This window comes from Mesoplodon densirostris, chromosome 18 (assembly GCF_025265405.1).
Source record: "Mesoplodon densirostris isolate mMesDen1 chromosome 18, mMesDen1 primary haplotype, whole genome shotgun sequence".
Taxonomy (NCBI): domain Eukaryota; kingdom Metazoa; phylum Chordata; class Mammalia; order Artiodactyla; family Ziphiidae; genus Mesoplodon; species Mesoplodon densirostris.
Genome location: NC_082678.1, coordinates 55,332,536 through 55,353,498, shown reverse-complemented (window position 1 = coordinate 55,353,498; position 20,963 = coordinate 55,332,536). Strand labels below are relative to the sequence as shown.

General features: G+C 43.5%; 1 protein-coding gene across 8 annotated transcripts in view; it reads left to right on the top strand.

Moving 5' to 3' along the window:
- The window catches only part of RFFL (ring finger and FYVE like domain containing E3 ubiquitin protein ligase), a 69,797-nt gene that overhangs the window by 15,325 nt on the left and 33,509 nt on the right, over window positions 1-20,963 (top strand). Inside the window, exons 1-3 of one of the 8 annotated variants that reach the window (XM_060080756.1) lie at window positions 6,516-6,592; window positions 9,581-9,667; window positions 11,409-11,483. The exons of 4 other annotated variants lie outside the window; for them this stretch is intronic. In XM_060080756.1, the coding sequence (XP_059936739.1) occupies window positions 11,471-11,483 (13 nt within the window). In that variant the 5' untranslated portion in view covers window positions 6,516-6,592; window positions 9,581-9,667; window positions 11,409-11,470. Of the gene's footprint in view, window positions 1-6,456; window positions 6,593-9,580; window positions 9,668-11,408; window positions 11,484-17,060; window positions 17,164-20,963 lie in introns of those variants that run through there. 3 more of the 8 variants (XM_060080757.1, XM_060080754.1, XM_060080753.1) reach the window with 3 other exon arrangements.

The following is a 20,963-nucleotide window of genomic DNA, read 5'->3' as shown; positions in this document are numbered from 1 at the left end:
CTCATTGGCTGCTTAGTCAGATGGAGTGTTTTCTTAAGTGCTCCTGAAATGCACAGCGCAGTTTTTATTTTGAAATCTCTCCTTCTGTCTTCTCTGCCTCTTCCATTACTTTGATTACCTTGATGGGACATTCAGGCTGTGCAGTCTTACCCTTTTATTTCCATAGCCTACAAAAGCCAGTTTGAAGATTAACTGTAGGTGAACAGGTAATTTATCTGCATGGCTAGAAATCACCCATCAAGATGAAACGCATGTCAACAAAGGCCCCCTAGACTTGGGGACCTGAAGGAAGGTAACTTAATCTTGTGGCATTTTTCGTGGAAACCAGGGTGAAACTTTAGGAAGTTTGACTTATTGGAGGCAGAGAATGAGTATGGGGGTGGAGAGACAGAGAAAGAGAAGGGGGCGGGGAGGGGGGAGGGAGAGGGAGAGAGAGAGAATGTGTGTGTGTATTTGGGGAAGAGAACAATCCAGAGCTATAGAGTAAATAAGAATTATGAATTAAGGTAATCTTCAAAGTGGAATTACAGAATCTTTGTTCTGAGAGGGTGGCTACTGGGGAATAGAACATGAGCTTACCAATGACTTCATGATGAAGCTCTTGGAGTTGTTTAGGTGATGGAGTTTGATGACAAGGGCCTTTTCCCTGCCCCTCTTCTGTATTAGCAGCACAGGGGAAAAAATGAAGAAATAGCTTTGTATAGAAAATCACACCTGTCGAATGGTTCCAAGATTTCCGTTGCCAGGTTTCTAAAGTGAACTGCCCAAGATAGCAGTTTAGTCACGTCGCTGACTTCCTTTCTCCCAATCTTGTCATCAGGTCATCAGGCTGTGTCCTGTCAGCTTTGGAGTCTTCCTTTTCCTTCAAAATGGGCTTGTTACTTTTTCAGTTCCTGACATTTACTAATCTAGTATTTCATTGTGCCTGAGGTAGGCAGTTGCTGTACCCTTGATGTTGGCTACCTTTCTTCTTTTTTTTTTTTTAAATTAATTTTATTTTTTATTTTTTGACTGCTTTGGGTCTTCGTTGCTGCGCGCGGGCTTTCTCTAGTTGCAGCGAGCGGGGACTACTCTTCGTTGCAGTACGCGGGCTTCTCACTGCGGTGGCTTCTCTTGTTGCGGAGCACGGGCTCTAGGTGCACGGGCTTCAGTAGTTGCAGCACGCGGGCTCTAGATCGCAGGCTCAGTAGCTGTGGCATGCGGGCTCTAGAGCACAGGTTCAGTAGTTGTGGCGCACGGGCTTAGTTGCTCTGCGACATGTGGGATCTTCCCGGACCAGGGCTCAAACCCAAGTCCCCTGCATTGGCAGGCAGATTCTTAACCATCTGCGCCACAAGGGAAGTCCGCTATTGGATACCTTTGTGCACTATGAAGTGTTATGCCACAGTGGATAATAAAGTGCCCAAATTATATTACAGAACAGATTCTGGTAACTGCAGCCCCGGGGACCGGCTTGGCTGGCGTGCCCTCCTGCAGCTCGGGGGTGGTTTTGCCACAAAGTGCTGTGAAGCAGGTTGAGCCTCATTCAGTGCCGGTTCCTATATCTGAACACTAAAGTGGCTCTTTAAAGATTAAAGGGACTGCCCGGTTCTTCTGGCCCCAAGATGGAATGATCCCTGCCATGGCAACAGCCGCTGTCTCCCAGGAGAGGCCATCCTATCCAGCAGGGTTGTGCTTCCAAATGTGACAGTAAGCCTGCGGTGGATGATGCTGTGGTGATAAGTTGCCATTTAGGTACTCTCGACATATGAGCTATATAGCATCTCATCGTTTGAATTTCTGGGCAAAACTGCCTCATCAGGAAGTCAGAAGCCTCTACTTTCAAGTCGTGCCTTTGCGGAGGTTTTCTCCTTTGTTCTATTTGACTGTTCTGTTGAGTCAAATGAACCTTAATTTTCACAGTCATAAAAATTCTATTAAGCCCCTTGTACTGCATCCCAGGTGTGAAAATGTCTCAGTCTAACAGGACTGTGGGTGACAGTGAAAATCCTTAAGATAAGTAGTTAGGATAATTGCCTCTGGAGGCTAGACGAAAATAATGGTCCAGTTAACAAAGTAAATACAGTTCAATTGTTATATTCTTGATGGTTCTTGTGGGTGAGGGGACTAATGTCTAAGACCTGCTCTGTGAGACTACTGTTCAGTTTGGTGGTCTTTTTTTTTTTTTTGCGGTACGCGGGCCTCTCACTGCCGCGGCCTCTCCCGTTGCGGAGCACAGGCTCCGGACGCGCAGGCTCAGCGGCCATGGCTCATGGGCCCAGCTGCTCCGCGGCATGTGGGATCTTCCCGGACCAGGACACGAACCCGTGTCCCCTGCATCGGCAGGCGGACTCTCAACCACTGCGCCACCGGGGAAGCCCATTTGGTGGTCTTTGGGGGGAAAAAACCCCAACTTTTTCATTTTGGACTTCCCTGGTGGCGCAGTGGTTAAGAATCCACCTACCAATTCAGGGGACACGGGTTTGATCCCTGGTCTGGGAAGATCCCACATGCTGCGGAGCAACTAAGCCTGCACCACAACTACTGAGCCTGCACTCTAGAGCCCGCGAGCCACAAGTACTGAGCCCACGCACTACAACTACTGAAGCCCGCCTGCCTAGAGCCCGTGCTCTGCAACAAGAGAAGCCACCGCAATGAGAAGCCCGCGCACCACGACGAAGAGTAGCCCCTACTCGACGCAACTAGAGAAAGTCCGCGTGCAGCAACGCAGACCCAATGCAGCCAAAAAACAAAGAAAAAAAACAAACAAAAACTTTTCATTTTACAGTGCTTAGGGAACACGGCTATGACCTGTCTCCCAAAACATGATCCAAGGCCTCTCTGTATCAGAGTCACTTGGGAGAGGGAGATGCTTATTAAAAATTCTGATTCTAGGGGCTCCTTCCACTTCTGCTAATTCAGAGTGTCTGAGAGACTGGGTTGGGAAGTGATCCTTTTCAGTAAGCACCACTGTTGATTCTTAAGTACCTCTAGAGTTGATTCTCGAGTATCCTAAAGTTTACTTCATTTTCCATGCCTAATTTCTGTGATTTATTAGATGATAGCTACTTGGTTGACATTCATTGTCTTTTTTGAAGAGTAGGTCCTCTAGTTTAAAAAAAAAAAAAAAAGGTTATAAGATCCCTGAACATCCAAGATTAGAATTTAGCAGTGTCTCTAATTATCAACAAAGTGAGAAAGCCACTGGTTCTTGGAAATTTGGGTTTATCAGTTCACTGTCTTCTCAATCATAAAAAGGACGTGGGGGGAAAGAAAAAGGATATGGACATAAGTAAGATTAATTTTGTTAAAAAGAGGAAATGTGCAGTATTATTTAGGATGCTAGGAATGGGGAAGCAGGTAAAAGGAGGCTGTTGAGAGGAAAGAGTGAGAAGGGGAAAAGATTAAAGTAGTTTATAAACAGCAGAACATTTAAAACTTTTAACTGAATTTTAAATTACCAAGTAATATTTGAATATATGCTTGTTGTAAAATGTATTCAAATACTGGTAAAGCTAAAATACCTCCTTGATCTGCTCCCATTGCACTTCCTTCCCATATCTTTTTCTATGTATTTGGTAATTTTCTATGTATTTGAAAGACTACAGGATCCTAAGAAATGACTATTTTAATTTCTTTTGACACCTGCTTGTTGTTTAAAATGTTAAGAAATAACAGAAAACAAACCAAATGTGGGCTATAAACGGCATTACATATTTCTGTTCAAGTAAAAACAGTGGGTATGGTGTTTGCAAGGTGTGTGTGTATATATACGTACATACATACATACATACTCGTACACAAAAGCCTAACATGCACACATACACATGTTAAATATCTCTTGTGACCACACATAAAAAGTAAGTCTGTATAGCTTTGGGTGTGAATTAACTTTGTCTGAGTTTTAGAATAATATATTAAAATATATATATATTGAAGGAAATTAAGCACAGAGCCCCAATTATTTTGTTTATTTCTCATACAGTCTCATATTCTTGGAGTTTTCATATAACCTTATAAAAGCTCAAGCGCCTGAAGCCATTAGTTCAAGTTTAGCATCTTTTTAGAGCTCTACATGTGTAATCCTCAGCCTTTCCCGGCTAAAAGAAGGAACTCAATTGGAGTATGGTTATATTCAGGGGAAACTGATCGGAACTGTACAGAATCCCACAGAGGGAAACGATAATCTGAGACAGCCCTCCTCACCTGCTGAGTGGTGCTTATCTTAGCAGAATTAGGAGGTTCTGATGCTTCTGTTGTGCTTCGCATCATTTACATTTACTTCCTGGGCAGAGTACCATCTGGATTTTCTCTTCCTCATTTAAAGTTTACTAATATAGAATGAGTCAGAAGCTTTTAACAGTATTCTATTTTTGTTTCTGTATTTGTCTCTACTGTATGTACCTTGAGAGTTGCTCCATATTAGGATGTTTGTGACTTATCATCCACTACAGAAATATTTTTTGAAGTGTGGTCTGTGAGATAATGGTTGTCAACTGCTCTAAAGATGCTTTTATCATTTGAAAAAGACTAATTAACACATACTGCAGGAAAACTTTAAACACAGCTATTTTCTGGAAAGGAAAACACTGAACGGGAGGAAGTAAAAGAGGGAACATTTTATAAAACCTTCTAAAAGGCCAGTGTGGTTATCCTGTTGGAATAATGTAATTCAGGGGCACTGAGTTGGATAAATAACTTATTTTTTTTAAACTAGCCTCATGAAAAGGAATAGAATTAAATAGCATAGTTTTTAAACCCGAATTCTGACAGTCTGCATGTACATTTTTTTTTTTTGAGAATTTTTTTTTTTTTTTTTTTTTTTTTTTTGTGGTACACGGGCCTCTCACTGTTGCGGCCTCTCCCGCTGCAGAGCACAGGCTCCGGACGCACAGGCCCAGCGGCCATGGCTCACGGGCCCAGCCGCTCCGCAGCACGTGGGATCTTCCCAGACCGGGACACGAACCCACGTCCCCTGCATCGGCAGGCGGACTCTCAACCACTGCGCCACCAGGGAAGCCCTTTATGTACATTTTAACGAATCCTAACATTTATTGAATGACAGGCTGGATTGGCAGCTACATCCAGAGTTGATGCCTTGAGAGACCTACCTGACAGGATGAACAAGGCTAGGTGTGGTGGCCTTGAATGCCCATGCTAAGGAATAGCTGATGACGGTGGGAAATTTTGAGCAGGGAACAGAAGGATCTGATATGAACTTTAGTTTCATTCTTGTCGAATGAAAACACAAACACGGGGGAAGCAAGGACTTAATCTTTTGTTTTCTTTGTCCAGCACCATTGTCAGTTCTAGCCTGTCAGGGCAAATTCAACAATAATTAATAGCTGTTGATGAGCCAGTCATTCTAGAATCGATTTTTTTTTTTTTAAGACACCAATTGTACTTGAACATTTGTTACTTTTAAAAAAAAATTTATTTATTTATTTATTTATTTTTGGCTGTGCTGGGTCTTCGTTTCTGTGCGAGGGTTTTCTCCAGTTGTGGCGAGCGGGGGCCACTCTTCATCGCGGTGTGCGGGCCTCTCACTATCGCGGCCTCTCTTGTTGCGGAGCACAGGCTCCAGACATGCAGGCTCAGTAGTTGTGGCCCATGGGTCTAGTTGCTCCACGGCATGTGGGATCTTCCCAGACCAGGGCTCGAACCCGTGTCCCCTGCATTAGCAGGCAGATTCTCAACCACTGCGCCACCAGGGAAGCCCTAGAATCGATTTTTTAATAAGCTGGCCAATAAATGAGAATTGACATAAATTTAAGGATTTTTCAAAAGTAAATGTTAATGTGATTTTCACAGACTCCTGTGTTCCTTAAACATCTAGTAGGTGTGATGGTGGATAACTTAGATTTAGCATAGAGAATGTGGCAGCTGATTAAACAAACAAAGAAAACCCTCCTATGTATCTGTGTTAATTAGAGAACATGAGTTGTCTAAGGAAACAGAAAGGTCAGAGAAAGCCTGGTGGGGAAAAAGAACAGTGAGCCTGGTCAGAGCTGACAGAATTCACCCTAATGATTTGACCAGCTAGCCATGACTGGGCAGGTCCCCCCATGACTGGGCATCCTCTCACCCAGATGTTCTAATTTGTAAATGCGAAGTGACTTCTTTATCTGCCTCTTGGGGAAATCTCCAGAGCTCGTGGACCTGCTACCTTCAGTAATCGTGCTGTCCTGAGCCCCAGGCTGTTTTCAGGTGATATTTCAGAAGGTCACTGACCACTGGAACTTTTCTGGGTGACCAGCAGCCGGGGAATGAGGTTCACCTGCCCCCAGTAATCAGCTTTTGATTTAAAAGAAAAATCAGTGGGGCGCCTCTTCTTTTCTAGGTTGCAGTTGATTGCGGTTGGCTCAGGCTGAGTTGTTTGGCAAATGAGTTTTGCCTGGCATGAGTCAGCACTGCCCTGGGTAAACCGCCGGCTCTGTTGCAATCTTGCTACCAAAGATATGTCCCCAGGCAGCACCATTCACTGCCTGAAAGCCGCTGCTGTTGGTTCCTGAGATGATCTCATCTGAACCCGGCTCCAAGGACCTCGGCAGCGGCAGGAACCGGAGGCAGCTTGCTTTCTGCCCTGGCCATGTTTTGAAACAGGCAAAATCAGGTAACCCCAGTCTGTTTTCTCTTAGTGTCTTGAGCTAGACTGAGCTGATGCAGAAACTGGGAAGAGCCTTAGTCTTTAGAAGTGAGTCAACGTGTTATCAATTCGGGTATCTGAAAGCCCTTCAACTCTTTGGAGGGGATGTTAGGGGAAAAGTTTCATTTCCTTTGGGATCTGGATGTGGTTTTGGACCTAATAAGACCATTTATTATATAAACCTTAGAGAAATCAAACAGGTTCACAGCTTTATCCATCCTTTGCTGTTGTAGTCTCTATTCTTTCTGTGTCTTGTGAGAAATAGTTTAGTCATACTAAACCATTGTTAAAGGAAGAGAGAGGGGCAAACATATTTGCTTTTCTGCTTGATAACTGTGACTCCTGAATTGTAGAAAGCACGGTCTTCCCAGTGAGTTTCTGAGGTGTTAGGAAGACCCTCCCCTCATCCCTCATTCTGTTCAGACTGCTACCCTATCTCCTTCCCGCTCTTCACCTCTGAACTTCTGAAATCTTCAGTCTCAGCACCAGGCAGTAACCCTCCTTAAAGTCTGCTCCTTCCTGTTCCTTACAGTTACCCCCAAGTGGTCCATGTTCACGCTTTACTTCAGGCCTCTGCGCAGGCAAGCCTTCTCTGAGACACCCTGCCCCAGCTTAACCTGGCCAACTGGCTTAACTGGCTGGAGCCTGAAAATCACTTCTTCCATGAAATCTCTTCTTACTCACCGTGACTGAATGAGTACTCAGGAGCATCCTGTGTCTCCTCGATCGTGGACTGTATTGAGAAGCAGCACCTGTTTTGTTAGAATTATATCCATGGTACTTGGCACATAGTAGGTCCTTAGTAAGGGTTGAATGAGCACGAGCCTCCATGGTACTTCCTCAACTCGGATCCTCTTAGCAGCTCTTTTGTTATTTTGTTATTTTGGCTTCTACCCCCATTACCCTCTTCCTGTTCTCCTGAAGGTTACAAGTAAACTCCTGATTTCCAGACCCAGTATTCTGGTCCTGATTTCAGCCTCCATCTTACTTAATCTCTGCCTAGCATTTGGCACTATTGAACCGTTCTTTTTTTTTTCCCCAGCAGCCTTCTTCCTGTGGCTTTGTGGCCACCTTGTCTCTTCTGAGTTTCCAGAGTATCCTTCCATTATTTATTCTCATTTTCTTTTGATTATCCCATAAGTGTCGAGATGCTCCAGGGCTTTATCTTGGGTTTCTTTTCACTCTTTTCCCAGCCCCTTCCTCTAAGGATCTCAGATATGTCCATGAATTCAGCCATCCTCAGTACGTCTTACGAGCCTAGCTGTCTCTCCCAAACTTCAGATCCTTATTTCCAACTTGACGCATCTTGACAAGCTTTGTCCAGCTTCACAAACCTACCAGGTTTGTCTTAAGTTCAACACGTACATAACAAGTCATTATCTCCCCTACCCGGTATCTGTTATCTGCTTGTATTGCTGTATATTTGAACTCTGTTAATTATATCTACCAAATCTTCCTCTTCATTCTTTTTATGCCTCACATCTCTAAATATGATAAATCTATGGTTGCTAAACCCTCTTGATTATATTGGCGTACTGTTTGATGTGTGTCTTTTCTTCACTCCCACTGTATTGCTTTAATTTATCATAGGTCAAAAACTAGATATTTTGTTTAACCAGCCCAATGGCTTAAAATTTTATGTGTGAAGACTTTTAGGTGGGGCCTGCATTCTTCCAAGATCACAGATAATCACCATTCTCCCAGATGTTACACAACGAAGATGTCACATTTGACCTACTTTGCCTCCAGGAATTTGAGTTTGTAACTTCTGATTCAAAGCCTTATCAAATCTCGACTGTGCTTTTGTCACTGCACCGTAGATCCTTCTCTGCTCCAACCTCTCATTCTGGTTGCCAAAGTTACGTTCCTAAAGGCCAAACCTAATCTTTTCATTCGCAACGTCTCAGAGTGCCATTTGTTCTCTGTTTCCTACTTAGCTGGACTGGGAAAGTCCTTCATAATTGGACCCTGCCCTCCCTGTTACTCATTTTATCTCCCTCTCCTTTTCCCAGCCATTTCTCTCCTCTCCAGCCTCACTGAACTCTTCATTTTTCCAGTCCCTGGTCACACCACGTCCTTTTAGGACACTGTGCCGTGTCCTGGTGGTTCCCCCTCCTCTCTGACAGGCAAAGTGCTCATCCCCAGGAGACTTAGTTCCTATGTGAATCCTCCCCTGACTTCCTCCGGTAGTTATTCTTCCTTATTTGGACTTCTACAGCAGTGTCTGTCTCTTCCACTAGACTGTTGAATTCCTTCACTGGACCTGGTCCTTGACCTAGAGCTCAGCACCATTAGACAGTGGTTGACGTGGGTCCCCAGGGTCAAACCACTAGTCTAAACATCTTTATTAGTCTTGGCAGTATTAGAAAATCCATAAGCTTTCTAGTTAGATGGCATGTTTTTGGTTCTTGTTTGATGAACTTGAGCCCATGGTGCCTGTTCTGTATATGTCACCTGAAACCATGAGGTAACCATCCAAAGTTAATTTGAAGATTTATAGGACTTCCTGAAACCTAGTTCTAGACCATCACCTAACGTAGTATAGTACCTTACAAAGTTATTCCCTTGTATCATTTTATTTGATACCTACAGTACCCTGTGTTGGGTAGGCTTTGTTATCCCTATTTTATGGGTGATTGAAAAGCTACTTCTGACATTGAAGCATACATTCTGGTAAGACTCAGAGGGAAAACATGTTTTTACACTGCTGTAAGCACCTGGTTTGTCTCTTTGTAGATAAATATACCTTGTTGGGTTCTACAGGAAAGGTGCCTTTGCTCAGTAGGTGAGTGCTAAAGGTCTTGTCTTTTGCAAGGCCACTTTATCTTCGAGGTGGAAGGAGGAGGTACTCAGAACCTGCTTGGCCTTGGAGAGGCCTTGACCGTGGTTGGAGACCTTGATTGACATGAATGGTATGCCCACTCCAGCCTCTCAAGCTTTTCTGTTGTGCTTCAGGTACCTAGAATTTGTTAAAATCTACCTCAATAGTGGAGCGTCAAACCAGGTTGATGAGTGAAGGGAGTCGTCACAAAATGGAATAAGGTGAGTGTTAAGAGCAGAAGGGGTTTCACATTAATTCTAGTAAGTGATTAAGTTTGTAGGGTAATTCACAACTTTTGGGGGGCTAACATGCCATATTGGGGACTGTGGAATTTGATTATAGAAGGGTGAACCAGGGAATTCCCTTGGCGGTCCAGTGGTTAGGACTCTGTGCTTCCACTGCTGGGGGCACGTGTTCGATTCCTGGTTGGGGAACTAAGATCCCGCATGCTGTGCCGTGTGGCCAAAAATAAATAAATAACTAAATAAAAGTAAAATAAGAAAGATGAACCATAAGGGCTAGGACATAATCTCTGTTAGATACTGGCATGTGGAATCCAATATTGGTCCCCCCATACTTAAGAGAGGAATAAAAATGATTAAAAAGTTAAAAAAAATTCCTTTTCATTATACGTTTAAAAAAAATAGAAAGGTTTTAGCCTAGAGCAGGAAAAGCTAAGGGATGGCTTGATTACCATCTTTGAGTACAAGAATAGTTTTTGCTTGGGGATTTTGATTAATTGGTCTTCCTGTATTTCAAAGATTTAAGAGGAAATGGGCTTAAATCGAGGGAGGAGTGATTTTAATGAATATGAGGAAGAGTTTCTTTCTTTTTTTTAATTAAAAAAATTTTTTTGGCTGCGTTGGGTCTTTGTTGCTGCAGGCGGGCTTTCTCTAGTTGTGGCGAGCGGGGGCTACTCTTCATTGCGGTGCGTGGGCTTCTCATTGTGGTGGCTTCTCTTGTTGCGGAGCACAGGCTCTAGGCGTGCGGGTTTCAGTAGTTGCAGCACGTGGGTTCAGTATATGTGGCTCACGGGCTCTAGAGTGCACTCTAGAGTGCAGGCTCAGTAGTTGTGGCTCACGGGCTTAGTTGCTCCGTGCCATGTGTGATCTTCTCAGACCAGGGCACAAACCCGTGTCCCCTGCATTGGCAGGTGGATTCTTAACCACTGAGCCACCAGGGAGGTCCCAAGGAAGAGTTTTTTGATCATCAAAGTTGGGAAACATTTGAATGACTGTGTCAGTTATCTGTTACTGTGTAACAGATCACCCTAAAACTTTTCGTGGCTTCAAATGATAGTCATTTTATTGCTGTGATTCAGTGGATTAGTAATACAGGGGTGAGGGCCATATTGCTTTCTTCCACGTGATGTCGATTGGATTGGACGATCCAACATGGCTTCACTCACGTATCTGGGGTCTTGGTGCTAACTGTTGGCTGGGACATTTTGGTTCTCCTCCATGAGGTCCAGCTCTCTCATGGAGAGATGGCCTCTAATCACTCATTAATCTAGACTGGGCTTCTTTACATGGTGGTTGGCTTCCAAGGGGGCCACAAAGCAGCTGCAGGGCCTCTTAAAGCCTAGGCCTGGAAGTCGTACATACACTTCTGCTCCCATTCTTTTGATTAAAGTAAGTCATGCGTGTAGCCCACATCCAAGGGGAGGGGATATGGACTCCACCTCTTACAGGGTAGAGTGTCAAAGTCTCACTGCAAAAGGACATGCAGCATGGTTGGGATTATTGTGGCCAATTTTGGAAACAATTTACCACACTGACCTTAGAGATTTTAAATGAGATAATAATCTATATATTTATTGAGTAGGTAGTTTGGGCATATAGTTCACAAACCTGGCTGCATATCAGAGTCATCTGGGAGCTTTTTACAAGCATAGTCTCCTTAGGTACTAGACCTGTGAATCAGTATCTCCTGGGGATGTTGACACATTCTTTGTCCTTTCAGGTAACTATCAGTAAAATGAGGCTGGGGTGAGAGGCAGAACAAGACAGATCCAGCTGGTCTATATGAGGCAGAATGGTAGGTGCCTTAAGATAGGCCTGCTGGGGGTCTTCCCTGGTGGTCCAGTGGTTAAGACTGCGCTCCCAATGCAGAGGGTACGGGTTCGATCCCTGGTGGGGGAATTAAGATCCCACATGCCACATGGCATGGCCAAAAAAAAAAAAGATAGGCCTGCTGGTCTCCTCCTGCTTCCAGGACTTGGCGAAGCCTCTGCCTGGCATGCTCCACCTTCCAGGCTGCCTAGTGTAAGTTACATCTCATCCAGTCAGCACATCACCAAAGGAGTGTTTCTTGATTCCTCGCTTATGTTTTCTCAAAGTTTCTAGCACTTTTTCCTTCATATCAATTTTTAGTTTATAATTAAATATTTGTGTGATCATTTGACTGATATATAATAGACAGAAATATGTCTGCTTTGCTTTCCAGTATCTTAACATAGTGCCTGCCTCATAAAAGGTACTCAGTAACTGTTGAATGAATAAGTGGTTGATTGAAAGCATGAATGAATGAAGTGATATTTGAATTCGGGTTTTTTTTAAACATATTTTAAAAATTAATTAATTTATTTATTTTTGGCTACGTTGGGTCTTCGTTGCTGTGCACAGGCTTTCTCTAGTTGCGGCGAGTGGGGGCTACTCTTTGTTGCGGTGTGCAGGCTTCTTATTGCGGGTTCTCTTGTTGCGGAGCACGGGCTCTAGGTGTGTGGGCTTCAGTAGTTGTGGTGCGCGGGCTCAGTAGTTGTGACGCACGGGCTTAGTTGCTCCGCAGCAATGTGGGATCTTCCCGGACCAGGGCTTGAACCCATGTCCCCTGCATTGGCAGGTGGATTCTTAACCACTGTGCCACCAGGGAAGTCCTGAATTCGGTTTTAATGGATGATCAGAATTTTGGGCAGGTGGAGCACACGAATGGGAAATTCATACTTCTGAAGCAGAAAGTGTGAGTTTTATTGCTCATATAATTTCAGAAGATTGGAGGAAACTAGTTTGGGGAAAGATGAAGGGTTGGGTTTTGAGTGTCTTTGGTATGCTAGATTTGAAGTCTGGATATCTAGCAGGAATTTGGAAATGACTATTAAACTGAAGCCTGAGATTGATTCCAAAGACTGAGGAATCTATTCATTCAACGGATACTTACCAAGCTTCCACTGTGTGCCAGACAACTGCACTGTAGGGAAGGTGAGCCGAAGTCTGATGGATAAGGAGCTGGCTTTGTGAAGAGCTGTGGAGGATGTTCCTGGCAGGAAAGGAACCACAAGTGTGCAGGCCTTGGGGGCAATAAATGATTTTTTTCTTTGAGGAAGTCAAAATAAAAGGAGACCACCAAGGGCCTCGAGTGAGGTGAATGGGGGGTGTGGCATGAGGTAAAGTAGAAGAGGTAGGCAGGGCCCACATCACATGGGGCCTTTGTGGGCCATGTAGTGAGTCTCGGCTTTACGAAAGGGCATGGTGGGAAACCACTGAAGGCTTTAAAGCAGGAGAGTAACAGGTGTATGTGTGTGTGTGTGTGTGTGTGTGTGTATTTTTCTTTTTTGGCCACGCCACATGGCTTGCGTGATCTCAGTTCCCCCACCATGTATTGAACCCAGGCCACAGCAGTGAAAGCCTGGAATCCTAACCACTGGACCGCCGGGGAACTCAGGCGGAGTATAGTTTTTAAAAGAGAAGTTTACCCAGACTACTGTGTGGAGAAAAGAGAGTGGCAAAGAGGGGGCCAGTAAGGAGGTGTTTGCTCTAGTTTTTGAGAAAGATAATGGCATATAAGTCAGGGTGTGGCCGTGGACATAGGAGGGATGTTTGCAGGATATATTTTAAAAGTAAAACCAATAGAATTCACTAGAGAAGGAAAGGAAGAATGGTTAGTCCAGCGCCCTAGGAGATATTTAAGGGGCAAAAGGAGGAGCCAGGGAAAGACAGGGAGGAAAATATGTCTTTAAAGGAGAGTCAAGCTATTGCGCTTTCAGTGGGCATCAAAGGGAAGAAGATAGGTAGGTCATCGGCATGTGGGAGGTCGTCCAGGTTTGATGTAGGAAAAAGCCGTGCATTTAGCCATCACAAGATCATTGGTGACCTTGGAGAAAGGGCTTTCAGTAGATTGGAGCACAGTTCATGAACAAGTGTGTGACATGGAAGTGAAGCGTAGCACCAGCTATTCTATGGGTGAATTGAAGAGAAAGGGAGACTGAGCTGAGAGCTCACTTTGTGCAAACTTGTACAGAGACGTATGTATGTAGAGGCAGGTTTTCTAAAAACTGTAATGGACCAATGTTCACTGAGCATCTTCTCTGTGCCAGTCACTGTGCTAGGAGCTATACCAACTCTATTCTATTTATCTTTGTCTTGAAACAATTTCCATAAAAGTGTAGTGACCTCCAAAATGAATTTCCAAATTCTAGGGACATATGGAACCTTTCTTTGGGGTATGGGAAGGAATGATTAGAGCTAAGTTTTTCTATATTTTTATCTTACCCTTTGAAATTTCTTTTTAGAGTTCTGCTTTAGATAGAACACAGTATATTTGTGTAGTAGTACTTGTCTAACTTGCTGTTGAATATAGATACATTGGAGATGTACTAATTTTTTTTTTAACTAATGGTCAAAAATGGTGGATTCTACTGGCCCTGTGAATAAAGGGGAGGTTTTGGGATGGAAAGAAAAGAAGAGATAGAGAGAAGGGTGGGAAATTAACATGCCAGTTAGTCTGCACATTGTTTTAAACCTCTTAAGAACCCTGTGAAGTTATTTTCCCCCATTTTACAGATAAGAAACTGAGGTCTGGAGCAATGAGGTCACACAACCAGTTAAGTGATGGAACTGGAATTTGAAACTGGGTCTGTTTTACTTGGAAGCCTTATCACCTCGCTTATTCTTCCCCTCTTCTTCTGCTTACTGCTTTCATATTTTTCCGTTTAATTCTCACAGTGATTCTACAAGGAACAGATTAGAATACCTGTTTTGCAGTTGAGGACTCTGAGGCACAAATGAAACAATCAGCGCGTGGTCACATATCTGGTCTGTGGCACCAGCTGGACTCCTGACGCCAGTGTTCCCCACTGTACCCCCATTGCCTCTCAAGTGGACAGGACCCAGTTGAATTGTTTTGGCAAAGTAGGAGAGGAGGTTTCTAGTTATCTGACAAAGAAGGAGTGGAAGAGGGGATAGGGTTTGGAAGATTACTTAAGAGTAACGGTTCCCATTTTTTTGAGCTCTTACTCTGTTGTTAATTACCTCATTTAGGTCCTGCATTTTACAGATTTGGAAGATGAAGTTTAAGGAGGTTAAGTACCTCAAGTACCTCGACTGAGATCACACAGGAAGAATTTGAGTTGTGTCTAACTCCAGGCCCTGTGTCCTAAATCCTGCACAACACTGCTCTTTGGAAAGGTGCTATGAGACATCAACTAGAGATGAATAAAAGATTTCTGAGCCCATTGATGGCTTGGTCCCAGTTGTATGAATTTGTTGGGAACCCAGTAAATAAAGACTTCTGACTTTTCTGTAATACTTGGTAGCTCAGGGATGGAGAGACTGAGGAAAGGAGGGGAAGAAAAGTGTAGAATAAGAATTCAGTAAATCAGAAGAGGGCCTCAGGGTGCAGCAATGGCAGATCGCCATGGATTGTGTTGTCAAGAAAAGTCGTGTTTGAGATACATTCTTACGATAAATATTTGTTGTGGTTCTGTTTGATGCAGGGTATTTTGGGATGTGGCAAAAAAAGAATGCAAAGATGGACAAGATGGGATCTTTGACCTCTAGAAGGTTAGAGAGGGAGATAAAGTGTTTCACCACGGTGCATGATTGGAGGGTGTGAGAGAGGTGGAAGGTAAGGAGAAGTATGGGAAAGTATCATCCAGGTTGGCTTATTGTAGATTGAGGGTGGCATCAGGTAGGACTGGTCTGCTGGGTGCCATCTAGCTTCTCAGGAAGACCTCTGAGGATTTTGGTCACTATGTTTCAGGTCTGGTTCTTCTAAATGGATTTTGCTTTGTACCTGGAAATGATCAGTCTTTTGGAGACAGGATTGTGTTCAGACTTGAGTGGCTGTGCTCAGAGTGGAACGCCAATTTTTATTTTAGAGTGGATTCCTTTCCTGTTGACTGGATCCTGGATTTTGCTAGGACATTGCTATTAAATATCAAGAGATCTGAAAAATGAAATTTAATAATATCAAGCTTGCTTTCGTGAGCATGGAGTAATGTGACAGGATAGTTGGTAGGAGAGAACACAGTTACAAAAAGGCTAAGATTATTGATTGCTCACTGTATGCCAGGTATTGCACTAAGTGCTTTGCATACAGTAGGACATTTAATTCTCCCAGCGGTCCTCCTGCAAAGTAGGCACAATTATCCTCAGTTTTCAAATGAGGAAACCAAGGCTCTGTCCAAGCTAGTAGGAGGCTGAACTGAGACTGGAACCAAGTCCCTCTGACTCCAAGAACCCATATACCCCTAACTGCTACTATATGCTGTTCCCATTTAAGCTTCATGAAGGAACCTTGTCCCATCACAGAGAAGATGGCGTGTCGCCTCGCTGCAGTGTTTCTCTGCCTTGGGTGATTCTGGAGTCAATGTGGCCCCCTCTATTTTTTCTACATTTTTCTAATAAGTTTCTTTGTTGACCACACTTTGGTGTGGTCCCATTCTTTGTTTAAGTATATTAATGCCATCATCCAAGCCTTTTCTTCCTCTTCTCTTCTTGCTTTTGGTTTGGAAGACACTGTATCTCTTTGGAGGGACTTTGTGTATCTTCACACATTGATTTTGTGTTGGTTTTATTACCTTAGTTTTATGGGTTAAGTTATGAGACTCCTCCAGCTCCTAACTTGTCAACCTCCCTCCCCACCGCCCCGCTCCCCTTGCTTCCCCACTGGATTTAAGTTCAAATTCTGAGTCTGATTTTGGAATGCTCAGTCTGGCTCCAATCCAGCTATCCAGTTTAGCCATGGCTCTCTGGATCGTTAGCTATTATTATTACCATCTCTCCCTTCATGCCCACTTATGTCTCAAATTAAATCTAGTTACTTACTGAAACGATATGTCCTTGATTTCCTACTTGTGTGCCCTTGTTTCTGTTGTGTTTTTGGCTTGAAATGTCATTCTTCCAATGAAGCCTTCTCTGATCCCTCACTGGGAGTCATCATTTCCTCCTCTGAGTCTCACAGTGGAGGATTCTTTTATGTCTCCTTTGTGGCACAGCGCACTTTCTGCCATATATTTAAACTGTTTGTGTACATGCCTTTACCTCTCCTACTAGACCATAAACTCATTGAGCAGAGCTATCTGGTTGACCTTTGTATCTCCTCCAGAGTCTAGTTCCATTTCATGCACATAGTAGACATTGGATAGCTGTTGGATGAATGGATAACAGAATTTCAGATTTAAGTTTCTACTCACTGGTTTGGATATTTTTCCCTCTTGTTTGCTTCCCTTCCTCCTTTTCCATTTCCTTTTCTTTTCTTATTTCTTTTTTTGCACTGACTCATCGAACTGGTCTTCGCCACTCCCTTTTCTTACCCAGATTTGCCTCATTCTTTCCCCATTAGCAGTCACTGTGTGGGAGGGAGTACCACATGTTGCTGGTCAATTTTCTGCATCCTTTGTGGCTCTATTCACTCCAGGAATCATATGACCAGCATGGGAACCAAGTGGTGGATTACATTACCATCTTACTAAAAAGACGTGTAAAGAAGAGTCTTCAAGGTTTGTTAGTATATTGCTTTCAAGTGGGAAACTTTCTGATCCACATTTCAAGGGAAAGGGAAAAAAAATCCTTGGGTGCTTGGGAAGCAGATCAAGGTAGATTCACATGGCGGGATGTGGGACGTTAGAGGCATCTTATTTGAGCGAAGGAAAGCAGGAAGCCATAGCATCTTCTGCTAACTGTTATTGTTGGATTCCTGCATTTCTTCTACAGCTGGAAGAAACATTAGTGATTAGGGTAGTGCAACCCTCCTGTTTTCCAGATGAGAAAGCAGACCCAAAGAGGCTAAATAACTTGTGCATAAAAACTGGGATATTCATTGCCCAGCGTTTATTCCCAGCACTGAATGTGGCTTGGAAGAACTACCTCTTTGAAAACAATGGAAGTTTGGCTTGAAGTGGAGCCTTCAGGTCTCTAAACTGAAGGCTTTTGCAGTGCTGAAAAGTAGACTGAGGTTGGTAGCAGGTTGGACTGGGGACAGTGTTCACCAGAAGGGCCCTGTTAACTGCTGTGATCGCTCTGCGTGGTTCCCTTCTGGGGATCTGCTCGCTGGGGACTGGCTGACAGAGAAATCTGTTCCTTCTACATTTGAAAGGAGGCCAACATTTAATAATAAAAACATTTCCAATTTTTCTTGCTCTTTTTCCCAGCCCTCATATTCCAAATTTTGTTCCAGGCTTAATTTTCTTATCTCAGCACTATTTGTGTTAAGTTTTTATTGTTTACTCTAGGTCAGATGTCAGTATGAAGCATGGGAAATCCAGAAAGTGTCTTAGAGGCTCATGATTGGTTTTTGGTCCTTTTTAGGTGCATCTTTTACCTGACTCGTGGAACTATGTATTTTATTGTCACTGAAATACTGTCCAGTGAGCCAGTGGTTGGCAGATGTGAAAGGTTACCTATTTGTGGCTAGGGAGCAGCCCTCTAAAGAGATCAGACAGCCCAGAACAGGAAGTCAAGTGCAAACAGGATGTGCTTGTCTTTACTGTAACTTGTATGCCTGTGTTTTGAAACTTGGTGTAGTTAATAAGTCAAGACTTCTAATACTTGAGCTTGGCTGAAGAAGTGTCTGCTTCTGGTCTAAAAAGGAGATAAGGCAACAAGACCTTTACTGCCCTTGCCTTTGTACAGGTGCAGATCTTTCTTCTGGGGATCAGGTCATTCTTTCTTCCTGGTGCGTGGTGGTTTTTCCTAGTTTACACCATATTGCATCCATATATTTTATAAAATGAAACCCCTGAATTGACTGCTAGTCTGTTACCTTTGGTAGATGCGGGATTCAAGCTGTGCTTGCTTATTTATTTTTTAATAGCGATAGGAAATTTTAGCCTCTAATTCACTAGACTTTTAAATTACAGTTTCCTTTTATTGAATTCCAGGATTTCTAGCCCACCTTTTGAGTGTTTCCTGAGCAAGGTAGTTCACAAGTGACCCTGGGCTCTTTTTAGCCTCTGAAAGTTTCCTCCGTTGTGGAGGCTGGATCTAATGGCAACTGCTGAACTGTTTTGTACCTAGGCGAGTTCCTGGAGAAGAGATTAAGTAATCTGCTTGGGGTGGGGTGGTACTCAGTGGTAAACAATCTTCGGAACCCCTGTTTTCTGGACCCCCCCTACCCCCCGCCATTCCTTCTTGCCTGCCACTGTGAAACCTGCTTTATTATGTCTATTAGGGAGTAATCTTGGGGTCTTTGTGGATTATTATAACTGCTTGAGTTATTTCAGAACAATGATGGTCTCAAACCATAAACTAATGAGTAAAGGTTTGGGTAATTTTTTTGGTGCATGTCGTGTCCCTGCCCCATTGCAAAGAAGACTATCCTGCCACTTGATAATTCCAGGAGCAAATGGGTGAAGTAGCAGCACGTCACAACATCCCTGAAAACAGCAGTTCTTCCGGGTATCAGCACAGGTGGCTTTTTTTTCTTGGATCTGTCAAGGAGTGGTGAACATGAGGCAGTCTGCACTGTGTTGTGGGGTATATAGGCAAAGAATAAAACCTGAAGACCTGGTAAGCACAGGTGTTCTTCACGAGGAGATAATATGGTGTGAATACAAAGGTTTTCTTTGTGGTACTGGGTGAACTAGAAATTTCCATTTCTGCTTCTTGGGATAGATACTGGGCATATCATATCCTGGCAGGAGCAGAAAACATTTCAGAAAGTCGGCATAATTTTCAGATTGAGGTCAAACGTCAAACCAAGCCCAAAGGTCTTTGGGAGGACGGGGTTAGTCTGGATTCATCCTGGATTTATCCCCAAATCCCATCTGACTTCAGTGCAGTGCAAATAGTTACGGAGCACCAGGTAGGGCCTAGAATGTTCCATTCCCTGAGTTTGGTGAACAAGAGGGGTTGAGGAGCTAAGGGACAGGCTAAGCTGTCTGGGCTGCAGGAAAAGTGACAAATTTATTAGCAATGGAGTAGAATTGGAAAGAAACAGCCTAGGGCTGCATTGTGGAGAAACCACTTCTGACCACCTCACAGAAAAGTTCTTCAGACATTATAAAATTAAGAGCTGGTGAGAGGGGCCTGGAGTCTTTTAGTTCTTGGAGGATCTTTGGAAAACTAGATAGAGCCTGGTTAAAGGTATCAGCGTTTTTTGTTTGTTTTTTGTTTTGTTTTTTTAAGTAGAGGATAGAGCAGATAAATTGTCCCATTAAAGAACTTTAAAAAAGATTTGCTTTAAATTATTTATAGCCAAATTTTATTGAGCACCTATTATGTGCTAAGCTCTAGAAATGCTTGTTATTTTAATTCTTTCAATTACCAGTTTCAGTGAAGCAGGCAGGTTCTGTTGTTTTTGAGGAAATTAAGGTTTAAAGGGATTAAATAGCACCAAAATCTAGAGTCTTTGTTCCTTCCACACCCAGTACATTTGGCTACGTAAAGAACATCATTTTGATCCTAGGCAGACTCGCCCGTCCCGAAGCGCTGCCTTTTCCTAGGGCAGGGAGTACCACAAACCCTCTTACCTAGTTCCTGTCTCCTTGAACTTTTTTTTTTTTTTTTTTATCATGGTTACCCATTAGTCAGTCACTGTCATAGTGTCTAGTGAAAGCAGCTTCTTCAATCAGAAGGTCCAGACAAGCTTATCTGGTAAATCCTGTTCCCTGCCGAAGAGTACAAGGAGGATCAGAGTCTTTATTCTTGATGGGCTTTGTCACCAGTTTTGATGGAAGAAGGATCCCAGGGTAATTAAACTGCAGGTCCGTTTATTCTGTTTTCAGTGTTGTTAGAAGACTTCACTCTGCACTGCTTTCTTCCCTGATTGACTTGCCCTTTGGGGCAGAATGCCTGGGCTGCAATTAAATGTGTAGGTTTCTCTGCTGCACTGTTCCATCTGTCATCTCTCCTAAACGCCACACAAAGAAGCAGCCATTTAATTGGTCAGACCCCGAGGGTGATCCTTTGGCACACTCCCATTGGTTAGAATTACTTTCCCCTGAACTTCAGAGCAGATGCTGAGGTCCCTCTGCAGATATTTGTCATGAACTAGTTGAAACCAGGGAGTTTCCAGGAACATTTATAATTTATGATTATTAAGTATGTTTTTCAGTTGTTTACAACAGTTACCAATGCAGAAAAAAAGAGCTCATTTGTTACTGGTGCAAAAGTAGAAATCTCTCTCCTTTTCCCCTTCTTTTTTTTTTTTTTTTTGGTGGTACACGGGCCTCTCACTGTTGCGGCCTCTCCCGTTGCGAAGTACAGGCTCGGACGCGCAGGCTCAGCGGCCATGGCTCACGGGCCCAGCCGCTCCTCGGCACGTGGGATCTTCCTGGACGGGAGCACGAACCCGTGTCCC